The 11,709-nt window shown below is 42.9% G+C and overlaps 1 protein-coding gene across 1 annotated transcript; it reads left to right on the forward strand.

Moving 5' to 3' along the window:
- Positions 1-6,056: 6,056 nt before the first annotated feature.
- On the forward strand, positions 6,057-8,525 carry SAT1 (spermidine/spermine N1-acetyltransferase 1). The gene is made up of 5 exons (XM_057419720.1): positions 6,057-6,137; positions 6,222-6,305; positions 7,492-7,593; positions 7,683-7,723; positions 8,008-8,525. Exons 1-5 carry the CDS (start codon positions 6,107-6,109, stop codon positions 8,176-8,178), a joined length of 429 nt encoding a protein of 142 aa, XP_057275703.1. The 5' UTR covers positions 6,057-6,106; the 3' UTR covers positions 8,179-8,525.
- Positions 8,526-11,709: the final 3,184 nt, after the last annotated feature.

Consider the following 11,709-nt stretch of genomic DNA (forward strand, 5'->3'; position numbering starts at 1 on the left):
GGGTGAATAGTAAACAAATATAATGAAACAGAATTGCTTCTATTTATATAATGGGAATTGAACAGCCTTAGAGCAGAGAGGACAATCAGCCTGTGCCAAGGTCTGTGGGCTGCAGAGCAGCTCCTTGCTCTGCACAGAGACTCCATAGAGCCAGTGAAAATCTAAATTTCAGAGGCCCAAGAGCCAGTCAGGATCTAACTTCTGGAGATCTAGCTGCTACCCATGTCAGCAGCTCTGATGAACTAGTATACAAGTGGCCAGGAGCAGCTTTCACACAGACCAGAATATACAGTCTCACTGGTCATTTCAACTTGTGAGCAAACTGGTGCTTACAAAATGTACCAGTTAGCAATGAAGTTGTTAAACAGACTTTGCTAAAGACTTATTCAAGACACCACTAAAACTCTATGAGGCTATGAGAAATGAATGTTCTCGCAAACAGTGAAAGTACATTAACCAGATTATTGTTCAGCCTGGAGAAGGCTCTGGGAAGACCTTCTATCTGGGGAGGTCTTCCAGTACCTAAAGGGGCCTACAAGAAATCTGGAGAGGGACTTTTTACAAGGGCATGTAGTAACAGGACAAGAGGCAATAGCTTTAAACTGAAAGAGGGGAGAGTCAGATATTGGGAAGATTTTCTTTACTGTGAGGCACTAGAACAAATTGCCCAGAGAATCTGTGGCTGCCCCATCCCTGGCAGTGTTCAAGGCAAGGGGTTTGGAATTAGATGGTCTTTAAGGCTCCTTCCAACACAAACCACTCTAGGATTACCTCACTTGCAAGAGTAACACCGATAAGGGGTTTTTTCTCTACCACCTTTTTGATAAATTGCTTCCAAACAACCTAAACTCAAGCTATGTGAATTGAAAAATAGGATTTGTGTCTTTTTGTGAGACTTATGATAGATTGCAGACTTATGTATGCAGACTTAAAGACGGAGAGACTGAAGTTGCATTGACACACGGATAGACTCCACAACTCGTTAAGAGTTGTAAAGTAGGTATGCATTTATTCAGCGCTGAGGTGCATGGGGATTGCTCATCCAAAAGCATGCGTGCCTTTCCTTTGCCATTCAGTTCATTTATATTACATATAATGATTACCTAAACATGAGATTGCTTCACACCTAATACAGATGCAAAACCTATTCCTGTCTAGTATTATAATTAGTTTTCTGGCATTCATTCTGTTGGTGCGCCTGGTGGGGGTCGTGAGGATGAAGGCCTGCAGTTCCTCTTCCTCACCGTGAGTAATCTCTTGCTTTCACGCAGATTCAGTAGGGTTTTGGCTCCTATCCAAACCTCAGGTTCAGTACAAGCTGGTTTTATGTATCTTAAAGCAGAAACTTGTCAAGTTTGCAAATTTTGTTACTCTGGCTATCTTTTGTTCCTTTTCTTTCTAAAGATACTATTTAAACAAGAATGTCTTAAATGTTAAGTTATGAATCTTATCTACTACAATTCTGCCTAGCAGGTGTAACTCTTACAATTCTGCTTCACCATTCTAGCAACTTTGACTCCTATGGTTCTGCTTCACCAAGCACAGAGACTGCTTAAGCAAGCAGGCACAAAGTTAACCCTTTATTTTCTGGTATCAGTGTGCCTTGCACACTGAGCAAAACCCACCTGGAACTGACCCTTGTTACTAGCACAGTTTTTCTGTCATGGATGTGGTGTGTGTGCCTCCCTCCTGTTTTGTGACTGCATTAACGAGGCACAAGACAGAGGCCTGGTGAGTGACCCTCCTTCATGGGGGAGGAGGCAGAGCTGCAGGACTACTTCCCAGGAGAAAGGCTCCTCTCACTGGGCCCATGCCCCCAAACATCCTACAAGTGCAATCAACCTCTACCTGTTTACAGAGTAAGAAGTTGAAAGAGCTATTGCAAAGCAGCTCATTCATCTGGTCATCAGTAAAAAAACATGGAAACCTGGGATGGGTGTGCGCTGAAGGTTCAGAAACCAAGATGCCACTAGGAGAATCACCTACAGACAGTGCAAAAGACTGTGCCAAATGACACAGTTGTGGTTGTGACATGTAAGAAAAACATCTGCTTATCATGTGAACCGCCATTAGTTTTAAGAAAGTAAAACAGATTCCCTAGGTTTCTTTTTAGAGCCTGAGATACTGCACCCAAGAACAGTGACTTAGGTATTTTGCAGGATCAGAGCCAAAGGGTCTTCTACTGTATCCGAAACGTAAGTTTATAAAATCTAGGCCTGGCTTGTTTGGTTTTTTTCCCCCCACCATTTATTTCTACAGATTTATACCCCAAATTATTTGCAAGCATGGATGCAGACACATAATGCAGGCACATAATTGGTCATGTCTAAATCCAAAATTCATCAAATTGCATAATTACAAATGGCAGGCGAGATGTATTACCTTGCAGGAATAGGGTTCTAATGACCTAAAATATGTCTTCAAAGATAATAATGGAAAATTGTGACCCTTTTATTTCCAGCATATTCATGTAGTTTTATTATGTGAAACTGTTGATTTTGAATTTGCCCCCAAATTCTGAGCAGTGCTACTGCAGTATTTGTTCACTATTCTTACTTTTCTTACAGAAATTAATGTTTTTTTTTCCATGTACAGTCTAGTGTTGATAACCTGTAATTGTAAGATGCTTGGAAAAAAGTACCTGGAAGCAATTGTGAGCTCAGAAATATCAATGCAGGTTCTAAGTATTAGGAAGAAATTATTCAGTTGAAAATGCTCAGAGAATCTGAATGAAAGACTAATCTGGAATAATTACAGGTCAATACTGAATATTAATTCAATTTTCCATATTTTGCTCCAGAGATTTCATGGGAGATATAATTTAGAGGTACAGTTTGGATTGAAATATTTGAGAACATTTAGTCGTAATATCAAAAATTCTTAAGTCACTGCATTTAATATGAAATAAGCAGTTCTCCTCCCTCCATTTTCATTTATTACGGAGAACCTTTGAGGCATGAGAGAGGCATTCATACAGAAATTCAAGGAATTTTCCTAGAGAAGAAGGAAATAAAAAATTAGAATACAAAAAGTAAAGAGAGTTTTATTAGTTGAACAGTAAAGAAAGAAAACTGTTGCCCACTTTGAGGTTTCTGTCCAACCTGCAAGAAAAGAGGATATTCAGAAATTCAGATGCCAATAAACGTGTTGTCAGTACAAGTCCAGCTGAGGTCCCATAACTCTGAATAAATTGTTGAGTTGCATTGCCACGAAAGTCTCTTGGGGAGCTAGCACAGCTATTTCCTGTAGCTTTAGGCTGGACAAGACCTCTCTCTCTGAAGAGGATGTGGAGAGAACTTGCCTCAGTCAGATATGTAGTGCTGTGTGCTTTTATTAACACCAGTTCTTGTTGCATGCTATAAAGAAAGTGCTGCTTTCTATTTCAAATGATTTTTTCTGTTTCTCCACTTACAAGATCTAGGGGGGAGATAAAACAAGTATAAGAGGAACAATGTTTTTTGTAGGTATTTCTAACCATTTTACAGGTTCTTCTTAGGTATTTCTAACCATTCTACCCCTCAAACACCAAAGTGCCAACCCACCTGGTGGAAATGTAGATGGATTCACAGTCAGCAGGTTCTGCGTGGAAGAATATCCCTTTGTCAACCACTTTCCACCATACATATTTGTGTAATTTGAAAAAACCTCAGACCTTTTCAGGAGGCTTACCACTACTCATTCCCTTGGAGGCAAGTGTGAAGAAATAAACAGGCTGACAATTCAGGGGTAAAATCTGAGCCACGTGCAAGTCATTAGAGATTTCATCACTGACCTCAGTTATGTCAAGATTACATGAAACCTGCTCAGAGACAAACAGACCTGAGACAAAAGGAGGAAGCTGTAAAGAACAAGGTCTGGCAGCACGATTCATTCACAAAACCGAGATCTTTTAGAATCCCTTTGTAAAATATTCTTACCATTCTTGTTCTGAAAATATATCTCTAGTAATATATAACTAATTGCAGATTTAGTTATCTTAGGTATTTTTTTTTTTAATTCTCTGGATTCCATTTTGTTTCAATAAAATATTTTTGATACTTTAGGAAAATTTTCAGTATATTTTTATTCTGCCTCATGAATTTGAAAGCTAGCTCCAATGAACTGTATTGACTGGGTAACAACATCAGCATGTTTCCGAGCAAGTTAAAGCAGGACTTTTGAAAACAGTCAAGGTAGAAAACATTGTGGTTTTTTTTTTTGCTAAAACTTTAACAACTGAAATCATTAAGACTTGTGACTTGAGAATGAAAGAAAACCAGGCACTTTCTGCTCTTACACAACAGCAGGTTTCCTGACAGCATGACTTCCTCATTGTGAAATGCCAAAGACTTGACACAACACACGACTGTTAAATCTTTCACGTAGACAGTATCTCTCATTTCTGATCCCAGGCAGAGCATTTATAGCGACTGAAAAAAGGTACATTCATTAAACGTATGTAGTTAGGCTGAGTCTATTCTTTGCTAGTTTATTCAGATTCAGTGTCTATATCAAAACCCCTGTCCTGAAGGGTTTCCATAATTCATGAAACTAATCTTACTTTTTCTACTACTAGTCGTTGGCTGTTGCTTTGTGTTTTGGAAATGCTTCTGTTCTTTGGGCATCTCCAGATAAACTGATTGAGCTAGGGTGTTTGCACGAATCCTAAATTACTCTTCCAGGACTCAAAGCACTTTTCACTGTGTGACAAAGGATTTCTTGGTTAATATCAGCCACCAGAATACACACTTCTTCATGCAGTTTTCATGTAGTATCATGTTGCATGCTGGCCCCTCTGTCAAAATGAAGGCGAACCTTGTAGGCTTTTGGATATACTGGAAAAAAAAAAAGAATGAGAGTGTTCGGGAATCCAGGTTTTCAGGATTGTTGCTAAAGGAAGTCATGTTATTTTGCAGCAGTAGCATGACTTCCTATATCCAAAATCACTCTTAAAAGAAACCAGATTAAGCTAAATGCAAAATTAAAAGACCCTTTATGCTATCTAAGAATGGACATTATAGTTGCAATGTTTACAGAAGAGGGTGAAAACTACGTGTATGCTAAAGAATCACACTTCTCCTCTGGGTGGCCTTGCTGGTAGGTCTATACATACACTTGGCCATCTCTCTCATGATCCAGCTCCCATTCCATGCCACAGGTCAACATCTGTAGGTAATGTTTGGGGGAGGAGCTGGGCTGAGGATAATTCCTCCACCCTTTCATACTCCACGGCCATTTTGGAGAGTTTATCCAGATATAATTTATTTATCACGCTCACCTCCCTCCTCAGGCACATCCACACCTCCACTGGGAAGGAGTCTCATTCTCTCATACAGCAGAGTATTGGCACATCCCTTTCATTTCAAAAACACTCCCGTGCTTCATGCTTCTCCCCGCACTACCCCTTCCTCTGCAGTTAGGCCGGTAAATAAACCGGGTCAGTTATGGTCTGAGTGTATCAGACTGAAAAACGTCCCAAAACCAAACTTAAACGCCAATGTTTTCAACCCTTTTCCATCAGGACTCCCCTGCCCAGGGGCGCACCTTGGTACTAGATACCAAGTAAGATACCAATAGTAGCTACCTCCTCCCCCCGCAGGGGTTTGATGTGGGTCATTACTTAGTATTTCAAGCAAGTACAGAGGTTCTTCGGGTTTTTTTCTCCACACGGCAGTGAAATTCCCGGTGCCGAAAGCCGCCACCCTCCTAGACATCACAGCCTGCGGCCCAGGCGGCGCCACGGCCCCTAAAATGGAGCCTGCAGACAGCGCCCCGAGGCAGGCGGAGCCGTACTCGCTGTGGCAACAACGGGCTCGCATTTCGGGGCAGGCAGGCTTGTTCGGCGCCGGGAGCAGCCCGCAGCCCCGAGTGGCGCCGGGACGCGCTCCACACGCCGGGCTGGGGGTCCCTCAGTCCCAGGTCGCTGAGGAAGAAGCGGCGCGACCTCAGCAGGGCGCGCTGCTGCTCCGCCCGGCTCTGCTAGGGGGAGCCCTCGCGCTTGGGGGGGTGGCGGTGGGAAGGGGAAGGGGAAGGGGATGTGGATGTGAGTGTGCAGGGGGCTAGTCACAGCGGGTGCGGAGTCCGCTGACGCGTTCTTCTCTTCCAGGAACTGGCGAAATACGAGGATATGGAGGACCAAGTGGTGCTAACCGAGAAAGGTATGAAAGTGGGATCTGCGCGCTGGGTCGGTAGCCTAGTGGCAGTATCTGTAGCTCAGGTGCCGATTTATTCTGCTTTTCTAGAACTGCTTGAGGATGGTTTTGGCGAGCACCCTTTCTACCACTGTCTGGTTGCAGAAGTGCCCAAAGAACAGTGGTCATCTGAAGGTGAGACTTCCCAATACTTATTTTTAGATGCTGAATACACAAGAGGCATCTTATACTTAATGTTATTGACTATACTTAAGGTTCCACCAATGGACTGGGGTAGGCGGAGCAGGTTAACTGTTAAATGTAGTAACATATAGTTATACTCAGTTGAAGTAGTTGCTAATGCTGGAGGCATGGGAAGATCAGGTATAGCATAATGTACTTGACTCCAATTAATTAAATGGCTTTTCTTGTTTGACCCTGACTTACCTTTATGTAATCCTGTTGAATCACATTTTTTTCTTTAATTTGTCCCCAATCTTCAGGTTACAGTCTCTAGCTTCGCCATGTACATGGCCCTTCTGTGTACATGGATGGGCGGGGAGGTAACTAAAAGATCCGTTACACAATAAATAGATGATCATAATATGAGGTAAGGTCTACAGGGACAAGTGCTATTCCCAAACCTTTACCAAAGACACAGTAGATCAGAAATCTGTTTGCACGTTTCCCTTACAGTATGTGCAGCATTATGGAAGGTACACCTGCAATACTCCAGGATTGGGTTTGAGTGGGCTGCCGTTGGAAGAGTTAGTTTCTCTTCCCTGTTGAGCCGCAGAGTTATAATTGAAGCTGTAGATTTACTTACCTGACTTTACAGTGCTGAAGGTAAAGAAAATAGTGTAGTGTTTTCAGGGGGAGTGTAAGTTGAGGTGCTGGAAATGCTGCTGTAAGGGTGGCCTGTGAGTGTGCCCTCTGACACAGTGAAATTACTGAGGACTATACACTGAAGGATCAATGTTCTTAGTCTGATAGACCAGTTTGGTTGCTAAGGAAGAAGAGTTGGGGCAGTCATCTAGATTGTGGACTGCTGTGTAAAGCTTTTACGTGTATTCCAGAATGGGAATGCCAATAAATCAGTAGGGTATGCACACCCTTGTGTTCATCATTGACTAGGGTAGGATAGCGCTTTTGAGGATCTCGAGGTATGACCAGGGTAACCTGCATTCTCTTAGGCCAATAAAAGTTTGTCAGAACTCTTGTTTTCAATTGTATGCTTATTTGTAAACTTAATTCTTAATCCTAACCTAGTAGCAAATGACTGCATGTCACAGAAAGAATCTGTATGTTTAAATATGTATGTAAGTCTTAGTGGTTTTGCCTTTTAAATTCAGACTAGCTGAAGTTCCACCCCTTGTTTCAGAACACAGCATTGTGGGCTTTGCCATGTATTACTTCACCTATGATCCGTGGATTGGAAAACTGCTGTATCTTGAAGATTTCTATGTGATGGCCGAGTACAGAGGTATATATTCTGGAACTATATTGGTTGCTTCCTGTTAGAGCTTCTTTAAAACTGAAGTTTCTTTATTTTTTGTTTGTTTGGGTTTTTAGGACTTGGCATTGGATCAGAAATTCTGAAGAACTTGAGTAAGGTATGTCTTAAGTGTTAAGCCTAAACAAGCAGAACTGGGGACATGTGGCAAGGCACTGTCCTTGCCTTTCTAACTGCATATGGGCTAATCAAAGGAGGTGATGGAACAGTAGATAGCTTAAACCATTGTCTAGGGTGTGTTAAATAGTGACAAGTGGTGAAGTGACTGACAGAATGAACTTGATGACCTCTAGTGATAATGCAGTTGCTGAGTAGTCCCACCAGTTCCTGCTAGGCTTATCATCTGGGGCTGTCTGCAATGTGTTGTGCTGCATGCTGTTGCAGGTTGCTGTGAAGTGCCGCTGCAGCAGTATGCACTTCCTTGTTGCGGAGTGGAACGAACCATCCATCAGGTTCTACAAGAGAAGGGGTGCCTCTGATCTGTCCACTGAGGAAGGGTGGAGGCTCTTCAAGATAGACAAAGAATACCTCTTGAAGATGGCAACAGAAGAGTGAAAAGATCATTCCAGCAAATAAAATCTGTCTACAGATACTTGTGCTCTCTGAATAAACTCCTTGCTTTCTGTGTACAGTTTGTAGTGGAATAAAGTAGTGTGGATGCTAATCCTGAAAGTGCTACCTATGCAGATGTGGTCATAGAATAATTGATACTGTGATCAGCAGTTGAGGCATCTCTAAAGCCATGTATGTGCTTGTGTGCATCCTTTACCAGTGTGGGCTTGTAGTCTTTGTATATGGAAACTTCATTCTTGTAAGTGTCATTCAAATGTGTACAATGTACACACTGGTAGGGTTTGTTTTAATTATTGCCTTTTATAAAAATAAATAGTGGTTTCACTTCATGGCAGTAGTTCGGACTTTAATTCTCATGTATGGTTCTTGGGTAACATGCAAATTTAATAAAAGATTCTCTAATTCACCCACTTTCTCAAGTGGAGCATGATGTAACCATACCACAGTCTCAGAGTGACATGCATGTGTGTGCTTGCATGGCCCAGGGTGATCGCCTGAGCACCTCTGCTTGATGCTTGAGTGTGTGGAGGGTGTGAGATGATTAATCTCTACTTCCTGTGTTCTGTGCAAATGAGCTGCACTTGAGTTGCAGTTGAACCCCAAAGTGAGGCTAGTGGTCTCTGGAAGGCTGCTCCAGAAAGTCTAGAGCTTGTGCCATTGCCACCTTGGGGCTCTCCGTTAACCTCCATCAGGAGGGCATAACCTGTAATGGGGAGGGTGCATCTAGTTGTAGTTTCAAAGCTCATATTGCAAAAACAGGTTTGACTGGTCAAGAGTAGAAGGAAGTATTTTTGCAAGCCACAAGAAACCTTTCTTGTGATTGTTAAGACATAGAACTTGAATGCTGCTGGCAATACAGGGTTATATTCATGATATTGTTTGAAGGTTTTTTTGCGTACGTCAGTGGCAGTGGTGAGCTGCCTAGAGTTAAGTGCTGTATCAAGCAGTTGAAAACAGATCCTGCTTCCAGGATCTGTGAGCCATTGTACAGAAATAAATGAAAACAATGCTGTGTATCATTTTTTTAATTTTCTTTGAAACAAATTTGTCAACTTTGCAGTACTGTGTCTGACCTTCTCACAAGCTGGTGGTGAAAGTGGACGTGCAAGTTTTATGCTGCTCTTCTCTTGCTCTGTAGTACCCCCACATAAAGAGCTTCATTCGGCCAGTGCTGCTTTCACTTCAAAGGAAGAGAAGAGACTTACCTGCCTTGTAAGGTGCACTGCTTTAAATAAACAAGGTCTTACACAGATTTTGATCACTGTGTAAATCCCATGTCATCAGGAAGATGTTTACTCATCCTAAAGAGCAGTGGGCAGTGACTGCTTCAGCCATGAATAATGCTACACGAATTTTAAGAACAAGATATCCCTCTGCCTGGTGGCAACAGCAGGACATGAAGGGCATTTAGCATGAAACTGTTCTTGGTTTGGTTTTGTTTCTAAAGAAGGCGTAGGCATCAGAGTGCCAGCTCTGCCCAGGTGTGAGGTATGGCTGTCAGCTGCTGCTTCAGGAACCAGAACACCAGTAAGAAATACAGGAGCTCTTGGAAGAGAGCAGAAGGAAGTGTATGTCTGAGTGGTTGTCTGGACAAACAGGCTGGGCTAAGCCCAGAATCTGTCATGTAAATTACCCTGATTTAGCAGATCAGGTTCAGTCACTTGCAGACGCTCCTTGTGTCTGTGCAGCACCTCAGCTGCTAAGCTCAGGAACCTGAGGCTTAAACTCCTTTCCTGCCTGAGAGGAGCAGGATGTGTGTCTCACCTGCCTGCGGATGAAACGAGGCTACAGACTGCCCAGCTTGCACTTGCTGTGCCTGTCCTCTTCCACAATACAGTAGGCCAGTGGAGGTGGGAGTAAGCACACCCAGTGAACCAGCCCAGGAATTAGTGCTGAAGGTGGTATAGGAAGGATAAAATGGTCTCCAGTGGCTCTCACTGAGCATCAGGGTGTCATATCTTCTCTCTGGTGAAGCTGCAGGAACTTCACTGGCAACTCTGTGAGCAGCAGCAACCTACTCGTGCATCTCAGTCCTAGTGGAGTCTGTTTTCAAGTTATTTTACACAGTGCTTTTGGCTCTGTGTATCAGTCCAGAAGATAATTACTAGAAGAGTAGTTTAAGAATGTTTTTATTTTCAAATTAACAGTTCATCAGATAACTAGGACAGACCTGCTTAAATCTCAGGCCCCAGACTTCTGGTGCACAATAAAGGCTATCAAAGCCGCATGACTGAATGGAACAAGCCAACTAATTAGGCATTTTAATTAGGAAAGTAAGCAGCTTAGTCAAATTTTCAATCAATTTAAGTGTTTATCATGTCTTGTTCATCTTCTGCCAATGAAATTTGCCATTGCATTTTCTAAACAAATTCTGCTGAAACAGATTCTCAGGGAGTCAGGGAAAACAAGTGAGACAGTACTAAATTAGAAGACTTTTTCTAGTCAGCTGTGGTAATTTTAAACATTCACATGTGAAAGTAAAGACAAGGACTAACCTTTCAGATGAGATTTTCACTGAGATCCTAGTAAGAGGTAGGCAGTTTAAAACCAGCAGAAATATTCTCACAGTTTTGGTAACAGAGTCTGTGACACAGCGATGCGGTAATGTCTCAAGAAAAGATCAATTTTAAATCCACTCAATAACTTTTTTTTTTTTCCTTTCTGGGGGACCAGAGTGACTCTGTAACTACAGTCCAGATGTACAGCAGAGTATTTCTGTGGTTTAGACATGGGAGAAACCTGATCTGGCTTGGCTTTCTTCATTTCCAGGATCCTGATCACATCACCGAGCTGCAGTGTGGACATTTGTCTGGGGTTAAGCAATACCAGTACGCTTTGAGCTGCTCACTGGTATCACACCATAGAATCAAAGAATGGTTTGGGTTGGAAAGTACCTTAAAGCTCATCTAGTTCCAACCCCCTGCCATAGGCAGGGACATCTTCAGCTATACCAGGTTGCTCAAAGCCCCGTCCAGCCTGGCCTTGAACACTGCCAGGGATGGGGCAGCCACAGCTTCTCTGGGCAGCCTGTGCCAATGTCTCACCACCCTTACAGGGAAGAACTTCTTCCTAACATCTAGTCTAAATCTCCCCTCTTTCAATTTAAAGGCATTCCCCCTTGTCCTATCCCTACGTGCCCTTTTAAAAAGACCCTCCTCAGATTTCTTGTAGGCCCCTTTAGGTACTGGAAAGCTGCTCTAAGGTCTCCCTGGAGCCTTCTCTTCCCCAGGCTCAAGAAGCTCTATTCTCTCAGCCAGTCTCAGCCTGTAGGACTGGTGCTCCAGCTCTCAGATCATCTTTGTGGCCTCCTCTAAACTCGCTCCAACAGGTCCGGGTCCATCTTGTGTTGGGGGATTCCCAGAGCCGAATGCCGTACTGCAGGTGGGGCCTCACAGGAGCAGAGTAGAAGGGTAGAATCACCTGCCTTGATGGATTCCCAGTGGGAATCCATCACAGCGCACAGGGCTTGCGTAAAGCCTGCAGGTATGTCAGCCTTCTGTGTTACCCTATTTA

This window comes from Pezoporus wallicus, unplaced genomic scaffold (assembly GCF_028554395.1).
Source record: "Pezoporus wallicus isolate ANWC-B61680 ecotype Strahan unplaced genomic scaffold, APGP_CSIRO_Pwel_v1 contig_5767, whole genome shotgun sequence".
NCBI classification, from domain to species: domain Eukaryota; kingdom Metazoa; phylum Chordata; class Aves; order Psittaciformes; family Psittacidae; genus Pezoporus; species Pezoporus wallicus.